The 24,593-nt window shown below is 34.8% G+C and overlaps 4 protein-coding genes and 1 pseudogene across 10 annotated transcripts; 2 read left to right on the forward strand and 3 right to left on the reverse strand.

Annotated features, from left to right (window-relative positions):
* Positions 1 to 871: 871 nt before the first annotated feature.
* On the forward strand, positions 872 to 4,880 carry LOC140826756 (transmembrane 9 superfamily member 3-like; annotated as a pseudogene).
* Positions 4,881 to 5,157: 277 nt separating this feature from the next.
* LOC140826349 (pre-mRNA splicing factor SR-like 1) lies at positions 5,158 to 9,731 on the reverse strand. Of its 6 annotated transcripts, none has more exons than XM_073188582.1 (6): positions 9,618 to 9,677; positions 9,187 to 9,230; positions 8,765 to 9,073; positions 7,336 to 7,416; positions 6,368 to 6,439; positions 5,158 to 6,269 (listed from the first exon to the last, which is right to left on the reverse strand). In XM_073188582.1, exons 3-6 carry the CDS (start codon positions 9,053 to 9,055, stop codon positions 5,487 to 5,489), a joined length of 1,227 nt encoding a protein of 408 aa, XP_073044683.1. In that variant the 5' UTR covers positions 9,056 to 9,073; positions 9,187 to 9,230; positions 9,618 to 9,677; the 3' UTR covers positions 5,158 to 5,486. The 6 variants fall into 6 exon arrangements, 5 of the variants coding, with proteins under 5 accessions (XP_073044683.1, XP_073044682.1, XP_073044684.1 ...); XR_012116806.1 differs by lacking the exon at positions 9,187 to 9,230 and adding an exon at positions 6,810 to 6,862 and having other exon boundaries at positions 6,111 to 6,269; positions 9,618 to 9,731; XM_073188581.1 differs by lacking the exon at positions 9,187 to 9,230 and having other exon boundaries at positions 9,618 to 9,731.
* Positions 9,732 to 9,844: 113 nt separating this feature from the next.
* Positions 9,845 to 11,610, reverse strand: LOC140826351 (microtubule-destabilizing protein 60-like). Its single transcript, XM_073188589.1, has 5 exons — positions 11,200 to 11,610; positions 11,029 to 11,109; positions 10,888 to 10,947; positions 10,682 to 10,776; positions 9,845 to 10,287 (listed from the first exon to the last, which is right to left on the reverse strand). The coding sequence occupies exons 1-5, from the start codon at positions 11,230 to 11,232 to the stop codon at positions 10,215 to 10,217; spliced, it is 342 nt and encodes a 113-aa protein (XP_073044690.1). The 5' UTR covers positions 11,233 to 11,610; the 3' UTR covers positions 9,845 to 10,214.
* A 1,028-nt stretch (positions 11,611 to 12,638) lies between these two features.
* LOC140826350 (cytochrome c oxidase assembly protein COX11, mitochondrial) lies at positions 12,639 to 15,468 on the reverse strand. Of its 2 annotated transcripts, XM_073188587.1 has the most exons (8): positions 15,318 to 15,468; positions 14,950 to 15,086; positions 14,449 to 14,773; positions 14,302 to 14,354; positions 13,796 to 13,868; positions 13,570 to 13,674; positions 12,952 to 13,032; positions 12,639 to 12,877 (listed from the first exon to the last, which is right to left on the reverse strand). In XM_073188587.1, exons 2-8 carry the CDS (start codon positions 15,030 to 15,032, stop codon positions 12,776 to 12,778), a joined length of 822 nt encoding a protein of 273 aa, XP_073044688.1. In that variant the 5' UTR covers positions 15,033 to 15,086; positions 15,318 to 15,468; the 3' UTR covers positions 12,639 to 12,775. The 2 variants fall into 2 exon arrangements, with proteins under 2 accessions (XP_073044688.1, XP_073044689.1); XM_073188588.1 differs by lacking the exons at positions 14,950 to 15,086; positions 15,318 to 15,468 and having other exon boundaries at positions 14,302 to 14,387; positions 14,469 to 14,561.
* Positions 15,469 to 20,779: 5,311 nt separating this feature from the next.
* LOC140826353 (benzyl alcohol O-benzoyltransferase) lies at positions 20,780 to 24,229 on the forward strand. Its single transcript, XM_073188591.1, has 2 exons — positions 20,780 to 21,316; positions 23,139 to 24,229. The coding sequence occupies exons 1-2, from the start codon at positions 20,870 to 20,872 to the stop codon at positions 24,078 to 24,080; spliced, it is 1,389 nt and encodes a 462-aa protein (XP_073044692.1). The 5' UTR covers positions 20,780 to 20,869; the 3' UTR covers positions 24,081 to 24,229.
* The last annotated feature ends 364 nt before the right edge of the window (positions 24,230 to 24,593 follow it).

Raw genomic sequence — 24,593 nt, forward strand, 5'->3', positions numbered from 1 at the left:
AGTAGACTAAAATCGTAAATTGATCGATAAAATGACTAAAAATGAAAAATGACAAGTTACATGACCGAAAATGCTTTCTCCTCTTATTCAAAAGTAGCTCGAATGAATCCTCTGAAGTCTGAATCTTAAAAACTTTCCAAACATTAAATATCGAATAAAAAGATGTGATCGAGAAATAATCCAAAAACTTTTGAACAGACAAAAAATATGTGCATACAGTCACTTTATTTGAGATCGAGTATTTTCTCATCCATAGCTGCTTTCAATCTCAGCAAGATATTATAACTTTTTTGCTCAGGAAAAAAGAACTTTTAAAAATCTATTTTTCAAAAGATCGAGATCTCTATAACATCACCTCTTCTTAGAAAGTTTCTGTCAAAATGTATTCTTCATTTAGCATCAATTTATTAAAATGAAACACGAAGAAAGACTTGAGAAAATTCCATGTTCTATTTCCTTTCTTACGAATAAAAGGAACTACTCCTAGAATTCAATCCCAGAATTTTCATTTGGTCAAAAAATTACTATCACTAACAGAGAAATGCACTCACTGAAACCACGAGAAGCGCACGGACGGTTCCGCCGCGGCGAGTCCAGACGCGAACACGGGGACAAGTGTTCCTCGACGCATCACGAAGCAGAGGAATATTAACTGATATCGAAGCTTTGATCCTCTGCAGCAGCGGAGCAGAAGCATGCCCTGAGTTCTGATCGAGGACGAAGATCGCGGAGATCAATCGATTGAGAGCATCGTAAAGAGTCGATTCACTGATTGTTTGCCGCCCAGAGTCCTCTTGGTTCAAGATGTCGTGGGGATCATCCTTCGCCATTGTTGAATCTCACTTGGTGGACTGAAGCAGGAATTGTGAATATGGTTGGATGGCTGACGCATAAGAATGTGCCCGTGCCCGTGCCCGTGCCCGTGCCCGTGACCTTCCGACCTGTAGACGTTCGGCCACCCTCCCTAGGTCGCCGGCATGCAAATAATCCAACTCATTACATTGTTTTTCACGAAATTCAACTTTTTCATATTATTTTCATGTGCATCCTTTCATTAGATATTAAAATATTTTAATGAAATATTATTTAAATGGCAAAAACTTGTGTGAGACGGTCTCATGGATCGTATTTGTGAGACGAATCTCTTATTTGGGCTATCATGAAAAAGTATTATTTTTTATGGAAAAATTTGTTAGAGACGGTCTCACGAGTCGAATTTGTGAGACGGATCTCTTATTTGGGTATCCATGAAAAGGTATAATTTTTTATGCTTAGAGTATTATTTTTTATTGTGAATATAGGTAGGGTTGACCCGTCTCACATATTAGTATCCGTGAGACGATCTCATATGAGACCAACTCTATTCACAATAAGAAGTAATACTCTTAGCATAAAAAGTAATACTTTTTCATGGATTATCAAAATAAGAGACTCGTCTCACAAATACGACCCGTTAAACCGTCTCACACAAGTTTTTGCCTAATTTTTATTGTGAATATGGGTAAAATTGACACGTATCACATATTAATATCCGTGAAAGGGTTTTACGTGAGATCCACTCTATTTAAATATAACAATTATACTCTATTTAAATATAACAATTATACTTCTGCTGCGCTGCTCTTTACAGGTGAGGTCCGACGCGTCGGATCACAAGTACAATGTCGGCGATCGGGTGCCGCTGTACGCCAATAAAGTCGGACCTTTTCATAATCCCAGGTGAAATTTTTTGTCCTTTTGCTTTCTTTAATTGCGTCGGCCAAAAAGCGACTGTGTGGATGTGTATTGAGTCGTTCAATCGATTTTTGTATCTGCTAATTGCAACTTTTATATCGTTCTACATTCTGAAATCCTGTTTGAACATTTACAGTCATTATAAAAGTGATGGGATTCTTATCTGCTTCATATTTTTAAGAATGATGAGTGTGAAAGTTATAAGAAACAAGTATTTCTTATCCAATTTGTTTCATTGAGGTGCTATGCATGGCTAATACTCTTGATTGTGAATCAAAGTGTCAGGTGTTTAAATTGATTGGGATTAAATTGTAAAAAATCTTAAACTTTGGTTTCCTACGAAATAAGATTGCTTTTTATTTATGGTGAACTGATGACTACGATGCTTGTCTTTTTATGCCAGTGAAACATACCGTTTCTTTGATCTTCCATTCTGTTCTCAAGGTTTGCGTCTTGTCTTTTTGCCTCCTGTTTTAATTACGACTATAAACTAGGAAAATTATGACGTGCTAATTTCATTTCATGGTGGATTCTCCTTGGCAGCTAATGTTAAAGAGAAGATGGAGGCTCTTGGGGAAGTTTTGAATGGAGATCGACTTGTCCGTGCCCCATATAAACCTAGAATTTTTGCAAGATAAAGACTCTGAAATTGTTTGCAAACAGAAGTTAACTAAGGAAGAAATTTCACAATTTCGAAGTGCTGTCTCAAGATACTATTTCCAGATGTACTATGATGATTTGCCAGTTCTGGGGTTTCTTAGGGAAAGTCAAGAAAAAAAGGAAAATCTGATCCCAGTGAATTCAAATTCTATCTATTTAAGCACCTTCATTTTGAAATTTTTAACAATAAAGATCGTGTGATTGAGATTAATGCACGAGCAGACCCAAATGCCCTTGTAGACCTAACAGAGGATAAGGAAACTGCTGTAGAGTTCATGTACTCTGTAAAATGGAAGGAAACAAGCACTCCTTTTGAGAAGAGAATGCAGAAGTATTCACAATCTTCTGCAATGTCCCTAGCACTTGGAAATTCACTGGTTCTCGATAATCAACTCCTGTGTGACAGTTCTTCTTTTGACTGGTTTTCTTGTTACTATTCTAATGCGAGTCCTTAAGAATGATTTCATCAAGTGAGTACGCTCTTATTTGGTTTTGCTCTATATATACTCTTCTCGGTTTGAAATTTCTGACTTTATAATGTTTACAATATGATTTTATTAATGTAAAGATTTTCTCATGATGAGGAGACAATTGAAGATCAAGAAGAGACTGGTTGGAAGTACATTCATGGTGACGTATTCAGGTACCCCAAATACAAATCTTTGTTTGCCGCATCTCTTGGTTCTGGCAGCCAGTTGTTACCCTGTAAGTATTAATCCGAGCAACTTATTTCTGAAATCTATCTCAATCCAACTGATTTCTGATCACATATTGCTGAAAGTTCTAATTTCAATAATCTCTGACGCTGCAGCACATTCTTCATTTTTATCCTTGCATTGGTCGTCGTGTTTTATCCATACAACCGTGGAGCTCTATTCACTGCGTTGGTTGTCATTTATGCACTTACGTCTGGGATTGCTGGCTATACTGCAGCTAGAAGGAACCAATTGGGTATGTATGGGTTGTATCACCTTCACTCAACAACCATTTTTACACTATGATGCTGTTGTATGACCAGTTTTCCATGTCATAAACAAGGGTAAAAATTAAAAATGGAGGGGGTAATTCCTTTTTTTATTTGTAGTCTTAAAGTTAACAATAGGAGAGAGGGACTAAGTGTATAGATGCTGAATTTTAAAATGTTTAAAGTTTAGAGTGAGCCAAAGTATACCCTATCTATAAATATATATTTCTATCGATTCTGAGGGAAGAGGGTGGTTATCCCAATCAGCCCCCTTTTGGCTTTGCATTGACTGCTCTGATGCTATATTCTCGTTTTGCAGGTTAGGAATCTATTGTTGACTGGAAGTTTATTTTGCGGGCCACTATTTCTTACCTTCTGCTTCCTTAATACTGTTGCCATTGCATACAATGCCACTGCGGCATTGCCATTCGGTACTATTGTTGTCATTTTTCTTATATGGGCTATTGTGACATCCCCATATTAGTCTTAGGAGGGATAGCTGGAAAGAATAGCAAAGCGGAATTCCAAGCTCCTTGTCGTACCACAAAATATCCTAGAGAGATTCCGCCACTACCTTGGTACCGTGGAACTCTGTCTCAGATGGCAATGGCTGGATTCTTGCCTTTCAGTGCCATATATATTGAACTCTATTACATATTTGCCAGTGTGTGGGGACATAGGATCTATACCATTTATAGCATCTTATTTATAGTCTTTATCATCCTCTTGATCGTTACCGCTTTTATTACGGTGGCATAGACTTAATTTCGGCTTGCTGCTGAAGACCATGAATGGTGGTGGAGGTATGACCTTTTTTACTAGTCCTTCATTTTCTTTCCCCACGCACATAAAATCAAATTCTGCAACCAGCTTAAATGACTCAGTGTTTCGTCGATTTTGCCTGTCGTACTTGAACTTGTATTAAGAGCAATATTTTTCATTATTCCGTGTAATTGCTTTATGTGACACAACAATGCGAATTATCACATATTTAGAAAATTTGAATCATTTTATCTCTAATTTTATGTTCTGGTATAAAAATAAACATTTGTTCAATCATAAAAATTTTTGATGGACCAATTACTTACAAATTTCTTTCGTCGGAATTTATTGCATGTTCCACAATATAGCATAACTTATCGATATGTTCCCATACTAGATGCCACCGATATTGCTGTTAGTTGATGGCTTATTCTACAGGTCCTTTTTATGCGGCGGTTCGACTGGGCTGTTCATATATGGATACTGTTTGTATTACTTCTACGCACGCTCCGATATGTCCGCTTTATGCAAACTTCGTTTTTCTTTGGATACATGGCGTGCATTTGCTATGGCTTCTTTCTCATATGCTTGGGACTGTTGGACTCCGTGCTGCACTCTTTTTTGTCCGACACATTTATAGTTCAAGTAAGTGTGAGTAGCAAGACGAGCTACTGAACTTCATTGTACTCCTCTTGGACTTCATTGCACTCCAATACTTTTTATAAATATAGTCAGGCATTTTGCCGTGGAAATGGAAAACGAGGGGAAATAGGACTTTTCAAACGTAGGTTATGATCTCTCTTTTACATCGCCATTCTTGGAAACATATGTCAAGATTTATCATCGTATTTTAGGAGCTTGGTTAACCATATCTATACTATTTCTTTAACAAATTAAACAACAATACGAACACAAGAAAAATATAGCACTGTAGCAAATGATCAAGAAATTATTCCTTTGATGAATCAGCTAATTTGACCACGTCATCCAAGCACATTATCTCATAAATTGAATCGTAAATAGGAAAAACCAGCAAGGAAAAAAACAAGAAAGAATGTCATAAAATAGGTAGTATACTCAGGTACCATCCCGTTACATGCCCTGTTCTAGAGAATATGCTATTAATATAATGAAAATAGCACAATAAGTGTTATACATTACAGATGAATCCCTTCATTCATGACACATCAACGTGCCAGCAGATGTTCGCTATCCCTCTTCATGTCTGAATAACATTCATTTTTTGCCAGGATAGATTGAAATAAAAAGCACTAGAGAAATTCGAAATGCACCATAAAGTATAGTTGACACGAACATAATCCAAACTCAACACATCTCGGGTGGTTCTCAAAATAATTTATGCCCGTTATCTCCACGTTGAACCACCAAGTCTGATCACCTCCTCAGTACCACTAGGCCGGCTAGGACCCCTGTCTTTGCCTGCATCCTCCTTTTGGTCGTTCAAGTCACCATATAGATCCTTAAGTTTGGCTAAATTACTAGATGCAGATGCCTTTTCCCGATTTTGATCATGCCCATTCCTTTCGTGAATGCTTTGACTTCTGCTCCTGCTTCTGCTACGGCTCCGACTATGGCGAGAACTACCTTCTCGAAGACGATGCCCTTCATTTTCGCTCCTTTCATAATCCCTTCCATATCTATCTCTGGATCTGCTATCATATTCATGCCTCCTATCTCTATCTCTTTCCCGCTCTCTATATCGGTCTCTCTCCCTGTCCTTATCTCTCTCATGGTCCCTGTCACGATCACGGGAACAATCCCTATTCCTGTCTCTTTCCCGCTCTCGGTCTTTGTCCCTGTCTGAATCTCGATCTGTCAAATCATGGCTCTGGCCCCGATGGTGATTGGGGGACCGTCTAGAATCGGCGTCTCTATCATACGATGGAGTTATTGTTCGGCGAACTGGAGATGAATCCCTAGTTGATGCACGGTGTGGAGCACGCTGACCAAAAGAGACTGAAAGGGAAGCTTTGACAGAAGGTGGCCTCCTGGCAGTCTCCTCAGATCCACGAGTGGACTCACCAGTAGTTCCACAATGTTTTGATGGCAGTTTCATATTTTCAAGATTCGTCACAATGGTTCGCAAAACTGGAACAGGGATCCGTGGGAAAAGAGTGTCAAAGTAATACTGCATTCAGAAGTAAATAGTGAGAAGTGGAGGCTTAGCAGATGATGGAGAAAATTTTCAGGCCACAGAAATCAAAATCATAAGATATCGCAAATAACCTGTCCAAGAAGCAAATCGCGCACATACACACCCATCGTGGTCATTCGGCCGTTTGAACCAGGAGAGAATTCCTGTTGTTGAATAAGGAATGTCCACAGAAATCAGCTTTAACATATGGCGACACGCAGCAGGGTTAATATTGGAAGATATGGAAACCAAAAATAAATAAACTAGAGCATATACAGAGCAGCGCCTAAAGATGCCACTGTAAAAGTAAATGACAATATCCAAGAAATTTTCATCCGGAAAAAAGATGTCAGTTCGTCAAATCCATTAAGTCAGCCTCCACCCCAACCCCTTAACCTACACATGCAACACATTATAAAACTTTACAGAGAACTGGAAAGTGTTGACCACTTGACCGACAAGAATTTTCACCACTGTATCCCAAAAATAACAAGATCTTTGTTACATTATGGTTATCACACAAGGACAGTTCACCTGCACAAGAATCACGCTGATGCACCACGGCGGGATTGAGAAATCCTTCCTTCCTGAGCCACAGTGTATAAGAAACAAAACAGAAGATTCCCAAATAAAAGAAACGCTCTATCCACACTAACCCAAAGAGAAATAGCACAAGCTTACTAGTAAGCAGTGATCAATATCATGTTAACTGAGGTGTGCAAATCAACATTAAATAAAAGTAAATGACAGAAACATGAATTACAGATTTCCTAAATTGATTGTTAAATAAAGTGAGACTTTTTTAAAAAAATTCATCAGCAGACATTTGGCAAATGATCCTCCAAGACATTGTTTAATATTAATTAATATCGATACATATGGACTAGATATGTAACCAGCCATCTATTTGAATTCATCGCTGCAATTTTCCAGGCACATTATGCTTCACGAAATGCCACAGTAAATATGTGCATTCAATCAACTTAAATGGTATGAAAAAACTCATAATCACAGAAAATACATAACAAATGATAAGCGAGAAAATGTACAATTTTCACACCTCGTCATCTTTTAGGTATGGTTCGTACCAACCCCATAATGTCTTTGAATCTGCAACATATCTTAAATATAGAAATCCAATCTGCAAAAAGAAAATGTGAACCTTTGTCATCTCATTGAATACTTAGTGATGCAAAAAATTTAAGCGAGTGTAAAGGTAGGTGCTAAATTTGGCACAGGTGATGCTTAACATTAGACTTTGGCTTAATCAAGTTCAAACTCTGGTTGTTTGTCCTTTTCCGCCATTAATCTTCAACAATAAATCAATAATAATACGAAAAAAATATGATTTTTGAAATAACAAAATCTAAAATATTATAAAAAAATATGATAAATAATAAATATGCAATGCCTAACCTAAAAATTCTTGCTGCTGCTGGTGGCGGCGGGCAGCAGGCGGCAGACAACATGTGGTGGGCTTAGTGGTTGACACTTGAGAGTGAAAACCAAAAGTAAAACAAGAAAGTGCAGTGTGCTAGGGTTTTGTGATTTAAAATTAGTTGATTTTGACTAAGTTTTTATAATTTGTTGATTACAACTTAAAAATTTTGACTGTTCGCCTCGCCCGCCTTCTTGACCGCCTTGACCCGCCTCCCCAACGTCGTATAGCTTGGACCGCCTAAAGGCTAAAACACCCGCCTCATGCGTAGGCGGTGCGGTCGAGGGCCGCCTACCGCTGGCCGCCATTTAGAGCACTGATTAATAGGTTAACTAATGTTCAGAATACATAATTGCTTCATGATTACTTCCCAGGCTTGGGCATTAATCTAAGCATACAAACATACATAGAGCTTTAGTAAATGACAATGGAGCCAATTTAGTAACTCTATATCTGTAAACTTCGGCTCTGATGAGGTTGGGTACAGGGACGAGTGGTATCAGGTTTCGGATAATGAAAATAGGGGTTGCTGGTTGAAGCCAAACATACACCCTACCACATCTGAATTCCCTCAGTTACCGTCTCAGAAGCAATCTTTTTGTACAACCAGATGATACAAGTTGCACTACTGGAAATCCGAATAGGGTTTGATCAACAAACACACTTAAATATATAGGTGCGCATAAATAATTGATAACACACCACTCACATTCTTTTTGTATGCTTACTTCTGCACACATAAGAGAATCAAACCACAGGTGAATTTTTTCTTTATTTTGATTTCTCATTGCCTAATATCCTACCCGCCTTAAGCAGAAGAAGCATGAGGAATGAACCAGATGTCAATTGGATTTTAACAAAGTTTGGTCTTAATTTTATTCTAAGACCATTACAAGTCTCTTCATACAGTGGAATCCGCCTAGCGGCGCTTAGTCCCAGCCTAGGCTCTAAGCGCTGGTCTGGCGCCCGACTAGTGGCTAGCAAATTTTAGAACCTTGTCCGAAACATGAAAAAGACATTATACACACACACGTGCAAAAAATCTACTTACGGCTCTTATGTAAGGAGAATCTGGGTGCTTCAACAGGCCATGCATTTGTTTGACGGTGAGTTTCATCGTAAAGAATTTGTAGAGAAGGCAGAATGCAGTTGAAGGCCCCCGACAATTGCCAGTCATCCAAGGTTCCACATGTGTCACCGTTGTATAAATCTCATCAATGACTTCATGATATGTTTTCAATCTCAAAAGGTCTCGAAAGTAATCAGAAGAAAGTATATTCATGCACAGCACCTTTTCCAACAGTAGATCAATTGATCTCCCAGTTGATTTAATCTCAGACATCGTAGATCATTCAGTTGCCTGATCAATTCACAACAAAGTCACAAAGTTTAAACATGACTGAATCAGGGGAAATAGAATGAAATAGTTCACTCAAGTGTAAAACCACCAGCAAAAAAGGAAAAGAATTTAACCTGCAAAATCACAAGAATGTCGCGCTTTTTGACATCTATAACACCTAATTAAGCGAAAAAACTTATATTATAACAGAAAGATTATAAAGAAATATCAACAGCGCGTTTAAATTTACACAAATCGGCAATTCTTGAAATTGAATTTTTCTCTTCAAAAGTTCGAATAGTCCGCGACCAAACGCAACTATGTTAAAATCCAACTCCACGTAAAGCTCACATAATTGCATTCAGAATACGAAAAAAACACATATCACTAGTCGTAAATTTTGTTCCAGTTACCGTAATCGATACTACAAATAGAAAATTGACGCTTAAAATTTAATTTCACAATTTCGAAAGGGTAAATATAATAACTATCTGATTCCTTCAAGAATTTATGCTCGATTCGACAAAATATTATTTGGAGAAAGGAAAATCAAACGTTTTCTTACCTCCAAGGAATGAACAGAAGAGCGATGGAGAAAGTTCCCGAACCCTAGGTGCGATATTCGATATTTCTTAATGGTTGGGCCATCAACTTACCGTATATGCAGGTTTCGATTGGGCTGGGCCCAACCTAATTTTGATTCGATCCATTGTGAGTCGTGCAACACATTTCCAAATTCCTAGGATTGTGGCTGAATCTGTCATTGTTTTAATTTAATTATTATTTGAGATAAATTTTCCATATTACACTTTTAATTTTTGGCAACAAATGAAGAAGTAGCTGAAAATATGTTATCAGGTTATTAAAAAGTAAAGACCTTCACATTTTATTAATTATCTCACAGTTGAAGTTAAGACTGCAACACGTGTCTGTTTTTCATACATATGTTCAAAAAACATAGAAACAAACTTATAATCTCGTATACTAGTCTGACTTATTATTACATTCTATCTCACCGTGAAAAAGTACTCCCGAAGCAAAATTCATGGATGAAAAAGAAACTACAATTGAACCAACGTTCAAAATTAAGGTGCAAATGTAGACAGAAGCATTTCTCGTTGAGTTCTTCCGGATCGATTCATGACGTCGATGATGAATGACCTCATAGGTAGAGAACTTGACTGTAGTTTTTTATAAAACTTGGCTCCCGAGGAATCGTCAAAGGCCTTGTCGATCTGCAAACGATTAATAGCAAGCATGGTTTTAGTATGGGTATATTCTACCACATGCAAGTTCAAAACAAAAATCTTGGTCTGGTATGTGTACTATTTCTCGTTTAAAATGCAACTTTTTATTATAATAAACCATCCATATGAAAATACGAGGTGATAATATTTTAAAAATTGTACGTAGAAAACTGGATATTTACTATATATTTTTAGTCAATTTTTTTTATAACATAAAACCCCGCAACCTTAACTTAGGATCCTACAAATCACATTAGTCAAATAAATCGTACTAGAAAGACCTTGTGCAACAAGTTCGTCATCATTGGTGTGAGATTCAAACTAACTCAAACACCCCCTTTGAAGCATTTTTTAGTCAAAATTCTTGTAAAACATGGCGTACCTTTGTGGCGAAAAAGGTTTATCAAAAAGAGGCATGAGTTGGGCTCTAGGTATCATGTTCCTTCTCATCATTCGGACCTCTTCCTCTTCTATTTTCTGATCTCAATCCAAAATTACAATTTTTTTTAATAAATCTTTGCAATAAACTAAATGTGACAATCAAGATAATTAATGTAACCATAATTAAGACTAATAGTTATAACATACCTTGAGCAGCTTCTCCACTTGTTTCTTCTGTCGCTCCATGATACACAGCTTGATTGCAACCTGTTACATTAATTATATTAACAGTTACTCTAAATTATTACTCAAATCATTATGCTAAAAAAATGAAAACTACTTACTTACCGAAGAATTAAAAATAGATCGATGGACTGCTCTTTGCTGAGTGTGGAGTCTGAATTCCATAGGTTTTGTACTTTCTTTTATCTGAAATTTTTTGGATAATCTTTTCAGATTGCAAACAAAAAATCGATATCAGAAGCTTATGTTTATAAGATTAAGTAGTAGAATACTCGCCTTTTGAGCAGATTTCCTGTTTGGACTTTCCATGATGAGTAGTATCTTTAATGGAGTAACTATATGTACGCCACCAGCCTAGTTTCAACTAAAATGAACTATATATATATACACACACACACACACACATTTGAAAGAGTTTGGAGATTTGTATGTTTCCATAATGAATTTATCAAATTCTGTTGCTCCATCACCACCGTCTTCATATTTTTTTCATGCCATGTTTTACCAAACTTTCTGATTGAATTTCATTCTCATACTGTATATATACACCATGTACTCTTGATGAAAACAACTATAACGCATACATATGCTTATACATAAGGAGATACATCAAAAGACATGACACTGGTTCGCCTGCACAAAAAAATTACATATATGTATATATATTGTATGTATATAAATAGCAGAATAAGAAGAAGAAATCTCACCCCACAAACTTGCTGTAAAGTGCAATGTAATTTTCCAACCGTAGTTTGTCTTCTGCATATATATGTCATTGAATGTTTTATCTAAATATTATATTACTTTGCTCGACTTCAAAACGTTGGAGTCATGTGAGTGAGTTCTCCGAGGTATACAATCGATGTTTTATAACAACTTGAGTTAATTATTTACAAATCTATCATATAAAGTAAAACAGTCGATAACCCGCTTGTCTTAATATAATGTATATAATATGAAATTTGCATTGAGTGAACTTATGTTTGATTCTTACCTCAGGGATGGGATACCAACCGTGGACATGATTATAACTGTTGAAGAAAATTATAATGGTAGAAACCGATTCAATACTTGAGAATGCTTTACCATGTCGTCCTCGAAAAAAAATTAGAGAAGTTTTTCTTTTCCGAATAAATGTGTGAATTAATTATTGGCTAAAAACCATAGATATTCCAATCAATGGTAAAATTTTAGATCTGGCACGTAATTACGTAGCTCGATAAATAATGATGAATTTATGTCAAATGGGTTGTTAATGGCTACTAATCAAATGATAGAATACATATTAGAGTGCTGTCGTGTAGTTAGGTCACGATTCAAATATAAACCTAACTGAAATGCTTGTAATTGAAGTTAATTATGAGCATTATAATAAAATATTAGCATGAAGTGAATGAAATTGAAGAAAATTTAATTGGCAAGCAACCGGATTGGGGTGATACAAACTACTTGGAACCAGAAATTTCATGTTATTTTCAAGGCACAACAGTACAACACTAATGGTGCATATAAAGATGAATATTTATTTATATATATGTGATATTCGTTTATATGTATTTATAAATGTCTACACTTAAATGCACGTAGGGGTCAGTATTTCAACTTAGAATTTACATGGGAACGATTCTCATACTCGTAAATCGAATTAGCTGATGCTCTAATTCGAAGTTTGAAACGATAAAACGATATATTGCCAGAAAATTGCATGATTGCAATTGACAAGTCCAAATCACTTTATATGTTATTCATCGTTCGTTTGCAGTTCAAAACTGGATACCTCAAAATTTAGACTCTCTTCGGAATCATTAAGGATACAGCACACCTCAGATATGCAGATGAAGTATCAACACTCTTATTCCTCGGAGACTTTAAAAAATGTGTAAGACAGAATCAAGTTGTTGATTCCATCCATTTTAGGATCTGTTTCAAACTCAGGATCAATGTAAAAGAACACCTAAGAATCCATTGATACAAGTTAACAAGGTTGTGGAAGCAATTTTTGCGGGAAGATAAAAGTATAGTGCTTACTGGCATGTCAATCTGCTCTCCAGGAAGAAGCCGTTGTTCTTCAAAGCAGAAGCATTGTATTTTGTTGAAGTAAATTGCAGCCTGAAAAATTAATCCATAGATGATCGAACCATTTGTTATGACAACACCATAACCTCAGAATCAAGGAGGGAGCTATCTCGATGGAAATTAAAATGGGTATCAGAAACAAAATAAAAAAGGGGCCACGATTTTTCGCGGGGAAGGTTTAGGCTGTCTTGAGGAAATACTGTGTTTACACATGCTTATATCTTTTGTGATATCACAGAGCTGTCAATACTTCTAAATGTTATTATTTTTATTCTTAAATATTAAGATTTAATCGACAGAAATAAAAGCTTGTCGCGCTGTCACAAAATTAAAGTCACGTGCCCGCTCCTGAACCCAAATATGATTCAAATCTCAAACAAAAGGGATGGATCTCATGTACAATAAGTCAGCTTACTAAACAGTAAACACGATGAAAAGAAATTCGAATAAACAAGGTCATTGAGGGCCTAGCAACTACGACAGACAAATATATTATATACACAATACATGTGTGTGTTGAAAAATGAGAAACAATTTCGGTAATAAATTTCAAGCCTCGAATAACTTTACCTTCATTGGAGTGACATTATATGTGGATATACCAGTAATGGGAGTTGGACTTTTATTTTCAGCAGTATAAAATGCAAGGGCACTCTCTCCTGGCTTAACCCTTACCTGTAGTCCAATAGCCAATTATTTAAAGGAAACAAATATCTACTGAAAAACGCTACTCAAACTAGCAAAACAAAACAGCTAGTTGCCAAGAACATGTTAAACATGTCTATGACATAGGCACCTCTCTCTGTGTTGGAACAAACTTCCAGGGCATTCCATCAGCCACATCAGCATTGAACTGCACAACAATCTCCCTATAAGCAAAAGAAATAGAGTTCATCCAAAGATGATGAGGAAAACATTGAGCAACTTGCTAGACATTTTTGTATGGATATGAAAAATAAGAAAGAACAACAAAAGAACTCACTTGTTCCAAAAACAAAATTAGTCTAAACATCTACATAAAGATCAACACGACAGCACTATATGACTGCAGGTACTCGTTTTGGGATGTTCTAGGTCGATGAATATCAATCCAAAATTTCAACTCGATTGTCCCTATAGTTTTAGCCAATTGTGTAATCTTTTAGGAGCCTACTTGAGGATAAAATAACAAAAAAAAAAACAACTTATCCCGAAGCTTCACACCCCTGTTCCCTCCTAAGTACTGCAATTGGTAACAAAGGCTATTCTATTCAACCATTTCACAAGTGAGACACAGTTATCAAAAAGCAATAATAGACACACCTAGATGTTATGGTTCCATCTTTGACATGACGAGCAATCTTTTCTTCAACGCTCTGATGAAAAAAGAAACACGTAAAAACGCAGATCTGACCAAAAACAATCACAAAGAAAAGTTGATTTACAGATAAATCAATCGAGATCATTCACCTCACGACGCTGAACAGTACCTCCATAACCAGTAGCTTGACAAAACCTCCTATATAGTGGAACTGCAGCATAAGTACACCCTACCATAACGAAGACTAACCCCGTCAAGTACAAAAGCATCTTCTTGGATTTCTTGTCTGTGTTGGCATAGGTAGCATAATGTCGACCAAAAATAGAATGGGACTTTTCCAAATTATAACTCCTTGGTTTACGTCCACAATTTGACATTAAACCACGAAATTCATAACAAAATCTTTGCCCACATATATTATTACTAGCATATCCAATGAAACGGCGTCTTGAACCAACAGCTTCTTGTAGGTGCCTTGTTGGAAGAAAGTCATAAGGATAACAATAAGAGCTAATCATGTAAATCATTCATCTAAACGATCACCAAAACACGAGCTAATCATGTAAATTATCCATCTAAATGATCACTGGGGAAATATAAGCAAAATTCAGTTCTTAATGAAATATAACACCTTGTGCTATGTTGAATACCTGGATAAAAAGCTGGCTTGATGAATAGGATAGTTAGCATCAGAAAATAAACGGGTTGCTCTGGAAAGGCGAAAAAATGCCATCCTGGGCAAGCTTCGAATGTTCTTTGGGATAGATCAGAATAAATTTAACAGCATCTGCAGGACGCCAACGACATAAAAAAAAAAACCCCATCAATTTTAATTTTCTAAAAAAAATCGGATTTATACCATCCTTTTGATAAGATAAAAAAAATTCCTTTGAAACAAACAAGCAGCCAAATCCTCCGATGGCTTAGGAGTAGGAGGAGATGGCGAGGAGAGTTTCACCGGATCCGGAGTTGCAAAGCAGCACCAGAAGGGTCAACGCACAACCAAATAGAACTATACCTCATAGTAGCATATCTTCCCCGTGGTCTCACGATTAAGCGCCGCTGCTTGCAGCACGATTCTTTGGTGGCGTTCGACGGGGATGAACAGCAGGTTGCTGCAAGGAAGAGAACGATAACATCTACCTTGGGCTTTCTTAAATGGGCCAAATATGAATTGTGGTCATATCTAAATGGGCCTCCTTTTACTTAATTTACATTTATTGAATTTTGACGGGTTTCCATTTTTTAGGCTGATCAATATTTAATGATCGGCCTTTGGGTCTGTTTCAATTAACTATGTTTTAATTTGTGTCTAATTGGATTATGTAATTATTATGAAATGATAAAATTTTACTTAAGTTTGGGCTATAAGGCTGCGTTTGGTTTAGATGATAAAATAAACTAATGATTAGTAAGTAAATGATAAAGAAAATGATTGTATATGAATGTAATATATGGTGTTATGTTTGATATGATTTTTAAGTGTATGATAATTTTGAATTTTTTGATGAAATGACAAAATTACACTTTCTTTTTTTTTCTTCTTCCACTCTAGCGACAGCGGCGACGACGGCTGCCGGCCGGAAGTTATCGATCAACGGCTGATTCTGGGCGGCAACCGGCGGTCGGTGGTCGGCCGGAGGCGCCGATCGGCCGGCGGTTGCGACGGCGGTCGGTGGTCGGCCGGCAGTGGCGGTCGGTGGTCGGTGGTCGGTGGCGGCGGTTGTGGCAGGAAGTGGTGGTGAGTTTGAATATAGGAGAAGGGTAAAATTGGAAAAATAGGAAGGATTAAGAGTTGGATAAATAATCCTAGGGGGTGAGGAGGTATTATTTTAACCCACCTAATATAACATAATCATTCATATGAGGTATTGACTTGGTTAAATAATCACGCGTACCAAACGAGTGATAAGGTAGGTTAAAAAAAATAAACCCACCTTATCACCCCTACCAAACGCAGCGTAAAAGTACTATTATACCCTTACATTATTATTTTTTAAAATAAAACTTTTTTATATAGTAAACTGTACATATAGACAATATATTCATAAAAATGAATAAATGAACTATATTTAGTGAAAAATTAAATATCACGGAAGATACATCCTCAAGAAATTAAAAATAAATATCTTTCTGACAACCTAATTTAACGTTTTTGGTCCTAATTCCAGAAGTTTCTTGCAAATTTTGGGGACGTACACACCTTATAACTCCATATTTGAAATTATTATGCAAAAAAATGGTTGTAAATTTCTAGGAAATTAAACGGAAAATTAAATAAACCAATATAGAACAGTAGAAGTCTTTCATTTTCATTCCAATTTCCAAGGAAATTGAGCATATAATCAAATCAACTTGTTGACCAAATTGAAATTAAAATGAATAAAGGATATATTGTGATCATAAAATATAAATTCAGAATAAAATCGAAAACAAGGTATTTTGCAAATTTAAAACTACTCAACTCTAGCTAGTGCCATTTGTTTTTGTTTTAAATTACAATTTTGAAATAATTTTATAGTGACTCTGTCCGATGAAGAAATTCAAGCATAAAATAATTAAAAGTGATTTTTTTTCCAAACTCAAGAAGTTGTTAGGAAAATAATAGGAACGTACACGAAACGGAAGATTAGAAAAAATACAACGTTCTTTCGATGTTAGCAGTCTCTCGTTTTCGTTTATTAGAGAAAATTATACAGTTGACCCAAGGTCAAAAATGTCTATGTCAAGAAATTAAAAAATTGTGAAACACATGCATAATTGTAGTTCACACCACATTTTAAATTGATTAATTAATAATTAAGAGGAAACAGTTTTCAGTTAATTATTAAAAATTTTCAGGGGTGCGAAAAGGAAATACAATAAACTTAAATTATAAAAAAATCAAAAAAAAAAATCAAAAAGAACCAAAAAGTTCTGTAGAATCGAGCTTTCGTCGTTTTAGTTAAAGCTATGTTTAGTACTGTAACGATGTATATTTAATCTATATATATATCAAAGCAGATTTTTTGTCAAAAATAGTAATTTCCCGCCAAAATGTCATTTCTAAAAAAAAATATTGATATATGTGTACTGCAATAAATTATCACTTTAATTATTGTTTGCATTGATGGTATCAATTCACTTAATTCAATTTTAATTAATTAATTTTTATATTAATTCAATTTTAATTTATGTATTATATATTTTTATTTTTTTAATCAAATATATATATATATATATATATATATATATATAAGCAGAGTTTTTGCCAAAAATAGTAATTTTCCGCCAAAATGTCATTTCTAAAAAAGGAAAGATTTATCATGAATATTGAAATATGTGTACTGCAATAAATGATCATTCCAATTATTGTTTGCATTGATTATATCACTTCATTTAATTCAATTTTAAATTTAAATAATTTTTATATTACTTCAAATGAATTTATGTATGATATGTTTTTTTTTATTTTTAACTTAAATTAAAACTAAACTCTATTGAAAATATAACCTATATTAAAAATTTTGCATTGATTATATCAATTAGTTTAATTAAAAACTGCATAAATAAATTTAAAATACAAATGATTGCAATGTACAGTATCACTCATGAGGTAAATCATTCAAAAATAATTTTTCAATTTTAATTACTTTTCTGCCCAAGTTACTTACTGAAAAGAAATACAATATCTAATTAGTTTATTTAATTTTTCTAAAATAAAATTGGTTGAGTGTTAAAAGTTATCACTACAACAAGGTTTTCCAATTAACATTAATTTACCATTTAATAATCATAATTTTTTTTATCCCAAAAACATATTATTTCGAAATTACCTTAATTTGAAAGAATTAACGCGTTGTGGTTTATTCCAAAACCATATGTATATTGTATAATTTAAATCGTCTTCTTAAAAATTAAATAAAAGAGCACAAAAAAACTAAAAGAGATAGATTCAAAAGAGTTTCAAATGGACATTAAATTACTCTCAATAAACATGTATATTACCCTCAATAATCAGAAATGTTTGACAAGAATGCATGCAATTCGAGATTTTCATAATTTGAAAGAGTTAATGTATGATATAATTCTGTCAAGAGCATCTAATATATAGTTTTTGTCCATTGAGATGTCTTATTTGAATTTTAAATTATAAATAATGCAATATTGTATATTATATTAGAAATCATTTTTATTCTATTTATCTTACTAAATTTATCTAATCCAAAATTGAGTTGAATCTTTCCAAGATGTAATGTTCATTTAAATTTAGATTTGTTCGTTGTTATTAACTACCTGCATATGGAAACAACGAGAACAACGAGACATTCAGTTTGAAATATACCTTTCATGATTGAGAAGTAAAAAATATTATTCATCTATTTGTATAATTTTTTGATCATTATGTATTACTAATGTGATATTCTTCTATATTACAAAGTTCACGGATATATGATAATAGAAAATTCCCGTAATGGAAATGATTAAACAAATTCTAAAGAAAGTGAACATCTTATTAGAAGACACCTCATAAAATGTATTGTCATTGTTTTGGAATACACATAATAAATGTTAATAAAATAACTATTCTGATTTATACATAATTTACTTATGATCAGATGTTTCATTTTTCTTTCGGAAAAATAGGCTGTTGTGTTTATTATGAAGAGATTTTGTAAATAAAATCACAACCCATTTGGATAAAGATAGTGATGAAACAATTATTGTTATCATTCAAATTTGTCAAATACGTGTCATGTCACAAAATTGTTGGTGAATATGGATTTAGACGAAATTACTGATTTTTTAAAAAGTATTTTTCATTAATTTTAATGAATATGATTTAAAAATATTTTTTGTCACAAGTTAAAACAATAATAATATGCAGCTTCTCGAAAATTATTGAATTAAATATGTATTAAGGTTGGTAGCCGACATCAATATATTAAACAGGATAACCATCATGTCATTGCCTTAGGCTAACACAATCTAAAATTTTGATATATGATAGTGATTATTAGGCAAAAAAATTAATCAACATGTATTGTATTTAAGAAAGTTTTTTAAAATTAGCGAAAAAATAGTTTTATTTTTATTTTTTATAATTATATTATTTTTTTCAATTTAAATATCTAATCATTTTTCACCGATTTTTAATAATATGCACGGGTTAAATACTAATATTTTAAATTGTACAGTCGTAGAAGGACCGTTGATGACATCCCCCAACATGTTAATCATGAATGTGTTGGTTTTTTTTCGATTTCTTATTATTGTTATTGGAAAGTGCTGAGAAAATCGAAGGCAAAATGCATGGCTTGATATATTGTAATTGTTTAAAAAGTCATACAATTAAAAAGACTTGGATTGTGTAATTTTAAATAGAGTATTAAAACCAAAAGTTAAAGTTGACTTACCGAATACTTGTACTAGTAGCTTGATTTACGCAGCATTTAACAATTTTTTGTTCATAAAATGTAAAAAGACTCCCAAATTATTAAAATAAATAGATAATCTATACATTCTTTTATGATGCGATTTCATAATAAAAAAATTACACTTCCAGCGTATTTATAAAAAGAATTTTCCGCATAATGTTTTTTTTAAAGAAAAAATCCGATATCACCCAAAATAAAGCAATCGTGACCTATAACTTTAAACATTTGTCGTCAAATTCTTAATGAATTCAGTCGCAGCAGCCAAGAAAGTTTCACGCAACTACATAAATGTCTTTTTTTCCCAAAATATTATATTAATTATTCTACTGAGATCGACTCCCCCACCACCCACTAATTTCTTGTCCATTCCCATTATCTATTGCATATCTCGTCACCAATACAAAATGTATAATTCGTCGACCGAATCTTTTATTTTTTTTATAAAAAATAATTTAGTGGATTCATCTAGTTAATATAGCTTAATTAACTTGAGCTTGATCAACTGCAACAAATAATTTTAAAAATCATGGTTCTTAATTATTCATTTTTTTTCATGACGTGTAGTTCAATTTGAATCCAAATGAAAGTGAAAAAAAATTTTAATCAATTTTTTTTTAAATGTCCTAACGCTTACACCAAATATTTGGTCCTGCAATGACTATTTCAAACAAGAGTATGGTATCATTGTGAGACGGGTCAACCTTACCCATATTCACAATAAAAAGTAATACTTCTTAGCATAATAAGTAATACTTTTTCATGGATTACCCAAATAAGAGATCCGTCTCACAAATATAACCCGTGAGACCGTCTGCACACAAGGTTTTTGTCTTCCAAACAATGCTTTCGATTTCGACGAATGTAGAGTTGATAAAATAAACTAGAGCAAGTGCTGTTCTTCAATGTGATTTTACAATTCACAATTATTATTAAATTAAGTATATTTTTTGACATATGAACGTATGCTCACTCTTACTTTTATATAATAAAATAAAATAATGATATTGAATATTTCTGGTTGTATAAAATTTTACGTGCCACTTCTATAAATACTAACATTGCATGATCTCCCACATTCACCAAGCAACTGATCTAAGCTCTCACAGGAAGTAATCTCCTTTAATCACTTATAGAAATTCTCTCTGACACAGAAATGGCTTCGAGCAAATCTTTAACTTTCAAAGTCACAAGGCGAAACCCAGAGCTCATCCCTCCATCAAACCCAACTCCCCACGAGTTCAAACCCCTCTCTGATATCGATGATCAAGAGGGTCTCCGTTTCCAAATTCCGGTGATACAGTTCTACCGGAGTATTCCATCAATGGAAGGAAAAGACCCTGCTAAGGTGATCCGGGAGGCCATCGGGAAGGCTCTGGTTTATTACTATCCCTTCGCGGGGCGGCTGAGGGAACAGGAAGGCCGGAAGCTCGTGGTTGAGTGCACCGGCGAGGGCGTGGTGTTCATTGAGGCCGATGCGGATGTGACGCTGGAGGATTTCGGCGGCGATGCCCTTCAGCCGCCGTTTCCATGCTTGGAGGAGCTGCTTTATGAAGTTCCGGGTTCTGGTACAGTCCTCAACGGCCCTCTGTTGCTTATTCAGGTACAACGTTATACGAGAATCAGTAGTGAGTTTAGTTGACGACTGTTTTTAAGATAATTTAATTGTTGGATTTTTTAATATATTAATTAATTGATGACAACTATTTTTAAGATAATTTAACGGGAAATTTGGCTTCAGTCCCCAGCCGCTTTTTTTCTTTGTTTTCAGTCCCTAGGTACTTTTTTAGTACCACATTTCCACATGAAGTGTACCACATTTCCACATGAAGTGTACCACATTTTGTATGAAATAGTACCACAATTTTGTGGGTAGGGAGTGAATGCAAAGAAATATTATGATTGGGGATTTTTAAATAACTTCCCCATAATTTAATAGTTGGGTTTTTTAATGTATTATTTAATTGATGAATCCTTTACCATTTAATTTAATAAAGTAAAACTGAAGAATACAACTAAAAACTAAAGCTTAGATGACATCAATTATTTTCCCGTTTTGTGTCAAACCAATCGTCACAAATTTTCGACGTTCATATTCTATACATACATTTTTCAAATTATATACGCACACATTCATTGTGAAATAGAGAATTATTGTATGTATAATATTTTATATAATTCAATAAGTACTTTTTCGGATTATTTAGTGGAATTATAACATTTACTTTTCATCTCTAGCTAAGAGTTGGGAAAAAAAATTCTGCGGCCTTTATTTAAATATTTGTATAGTTTGTTCAAATATATATTACTTTGAAATTTCCAAATAGCTTCCAATGGAAATAAGCATCAGAGGAGGGTGAAATTGTGGAAAATCATCCCATATTATACATGATTATGGTTTTATTTAATTAGGTAGCCTAACCTGGTTAAAATAACATAATCCACATGTATAAGTTGCTTTTTATTCATATTCCCACTAAGTTGGCACAAGTATATGTAAACATATCACATGCATCCGCCACAAAACTAATGAACTGACTTCTCACACACACATCCGCCACATGGAAGAAGAGAATACTGCTTTAAATAAAAAAAAAAAAATAAGGAAAACTGCTTTTAATTTACAAAATAATTTATCAATATAATTATTTTTTGAGAGTGCATCTATCCCACTATCTTGCGGCGTCTGATAATTGGAGAACACTGTTGTTTTTCAGTTCCCCATTATTGGATAATGGAATCGATCCAATAATTTGAATAAAATATATTATTATCTATTATTTGACATTTTTATATATTTAAATTTATCTTTGATTTTTGAAGTACTCGTAAGAAAAATAATATAAACAAAAAAATTTTGTGAAATATTTTCACAAATAAAATTTATGAGACAGATATTTTATATGAGTTATTAAGATCAAAATATTATTTATTATTAAAACAAATTATAAAATTCAATTTACAAGATGTTGGCCAATTGTGTCATTGCGAAAACTGGAGGCTGTAAATTAAAGAAGAGAGATGATGAATGCTTCACCCACCCAGCCTCGTATTTCTGATATACAATTATTATACTTTTGAAATATGTATGTATGGATGCCCCATCCAAGTATCGACTAGTGATGAAGCATATCTGTTATTCATTGAGTAATGATAATAATTTGAAACTATTTTAAGGTATATATAACTATGTTATATATTAACTTAATATGGTAGAAGATATGTGGTAGCGGCGTTGAAAGCTTACTTTTCTAAAATTATGACCAAAATTCGGTTCGAGTTCAGTATACATATCTAACAAATAGAACTCAAAGTTTTATCCGTATAAAAGATTGCGTATCAACATTTGATATCATAATATATATATATAATTAATTTCATAGTTTAAAAATATATTGAGATTTTGATTACACTTTTCTTTGCAGGTCACGCGCCTGAAATGCGGAGGCTTCATCTTCGCTCTTCGACTCAACCACACAATGAGCGACGCCGCCGGGCTGGTCCAATTCATGTCCGCCGTCGCCGAACTGGCCCGCGGCGGACGGAGCCTCTCAACCCCACCTGTATGGAACAGAGAGCTTCTCAACGCACGGTCCCCACCACGCGTCTCCTGCACGCACCACGAGTACGACGTCGTACCTGACACCAACGGCACCATCATCCCCCTCGACGACATGGTCCACCGCTCATTCTTCTTCGGCCCCGCCGAGATCTCCGCCCTCCGCCGCCGCGTCCCTCCCAACCTCCGAACATGCTCCACCTTCGAACTCCTGACCGCATGCCTCTGGCGCTGTCGCACAATCTCCATCTCACCCGATCCCCACGAAGAGGTGAGAATCCTGTGCATAGTCAACGCCCGGACCCGATTCAACCCACCACTCCCGGCCGGATACTATGGTAACGCGTTTGCATTCCCCGTCGCAGTCTCCACCGCAGAGAATATAACGAAGAATCCCTTGAGTTACGCCTTGGAGCTGGTAACGAAGACTAAATCCGACGTGACAGAGGAGTACATGAAATCGGTAGCTGACCTGATGGTGATCAGAGGGCGGCCGCATTTCACCGTAGTGCGTACTTTTCTGGTCTCTGACGTGACGCGGGCGGGTTTCGGAGATGTGGATTTCGGTTGGGGCAAGCCGGCTTACGGAGGGCCGGCTAAGGGCGGAGTTGGGGCGATTCCTGGGGTGGCCAGCTTTTACATACCTTTCAGAAACAACAAGGGAGAGAATGGGATCGTGGTTCCGATTTGCTTACCAGGTTACGCCATGGAAGTGTTCGTGAAAGAGCTTCAGATGATGTCGAGAGAGGAACACGATGAACCAGCTTCAACTGTTAAAAGGCCTGTCTTTATTGCATCAGCACTTTGAATTGTTATTTTAGTATAAGAGGGCTTATGCTGTTGTAATTCCGAATCAAGTTTGGAGGACGTGTATTCATAAGCTTTTCCATATGTCAAATAACTTTCGGTTAAATCTCCGATTAATGTAAACTAGTAAATCAAACTTACCAAATCTTCTATGATATGTTCTTCCATAAAATATTTAATTATTTCTTGAATATGAATCTATTTTTCATCGACAATCATTTTTCTCAATTTCAAATGTCACCAGGGTCAAAGACTTGGTATTTACCCAACTCTTAGTGAGGCGTTATTTAATGATAATGATTAGATGTAATACATTTTGAATATGCGTTAATTTTCTTGATTGAGAGGACAAATGAATAACAAGCGATTTTTTGTGTTGTTGCTTTATCTACTAAACAAAGAGATGTTCCAAGCCTTACTTCTTTCCCCAAATTAATGATCTTCTTAATTAATCACAGTGCAATTTTTAATTAGGTGTTTTTCTTGATACACTCAGAGACGAGATTGCTTCACT

This window comes from Primulina eburnea, chromosome 3, assembly GCF_022965805.1.
Source record: "Primulina eburnea isolate SZY01 chromosome 3, ASM2296580v1, whole genome shotgun sequence".
NCBI classification, from domain to species: domain Eukaryota; kingdom Viridiplantae; phylum Streptophyta; class Magnoliopsida; order Lamiales; family Gesneriaceae; genus Primulina; species Primulina eburnea.

What these genes read in the sequence shown, in the direction of transcription:
- LOC140826349 (XM_073188581.1), bottom strand. Translation starts at nt 9,055, where the DNA reads ATGTCTGAGATTAAATCAACTGGGAGATCAATTGATCTACTGTTGGAA. An exon ending in ATTCTCCTTACATAAGAGCC is followed by an intron (nt 7,417 to 8,764) that starts GTAAGTAGATTT and finishes TTCTTTTTGCAG; the next exon opens with ATTGGATTTCTATATTTAAG. An exon ending in GCGATTTGCTTCTTGGACAG is followed by an intron (nt 6,270 to 6,367) that starts GTTATTTGCGAT and finishes TTCTGAATGCAG; the next exon opens with TATTACTTTGACACTCTTTT.
- LOC140826350 (XM_073188587.1), bottom strand. Translation starts at nt 15,032, where the DNA reads ATGGCATTTTTTCGCCTTTCCAGAGCAACCCGTTTATTTTCTGATGCT. An exon ending in ATAATGTCACTCCAATGAAG is followed by an intron (nt 13,033 to 13,569) that starts GTAAAGTTATTC and finishes TTAATTTTTCAG; the next exon opens with GCTGCAATTTACTTCAACAA. An exon ending in GAGAGCAGATTGACATGCCA is followed by an intron (nt 12,878 to 12,951) that starts GTAAGCACTATA and finishes ATGGATTCTTAG; the next exon opens with GTGTTCTTTTACATTGATCC.
- LOC140826353 (XM_073188591.1), top strand. Translation starts at nt 20,870, where the DNA reads ATGGCTTCGAGCAAATCTTTAACTTTCAAAGTCACAAGGCGAAACCCA. An exon ending in GCCCTCTGTTGCTTATTCAG is followed by an intron (nt 21,317 to 23,138) that starts GTACAACGTTAT and finishes TTTTCTTTGCAG; the next exon opens with GTCACGCGCCTGAAATGCGG.
- LOC140826351 (XM_073188589.1), bottom strand. Translation starts at nt 11,232, where the DNA reads ATGGAAAGTCCAAACAGGAAATCTGCTCAAAAG. An exon ending in AAGTGGAGAAGCTGCTCAAG is followed by an intron (nt 10,777 to 10,887) that starts GTATGTTATAAC and finishes GATTGAGATCAG; the next exon opens with AAAATAGAAGAGGAAGAGGT. An exon ending in AAACCTTTTTCGCCACAAAG is followed by an intron (nt 10,288 to 10,681) that starts GTACGCCATGTT and finishes AATCGTTTGCAG; the next exon opens with ATCGACAAGGCCTTTGACGA.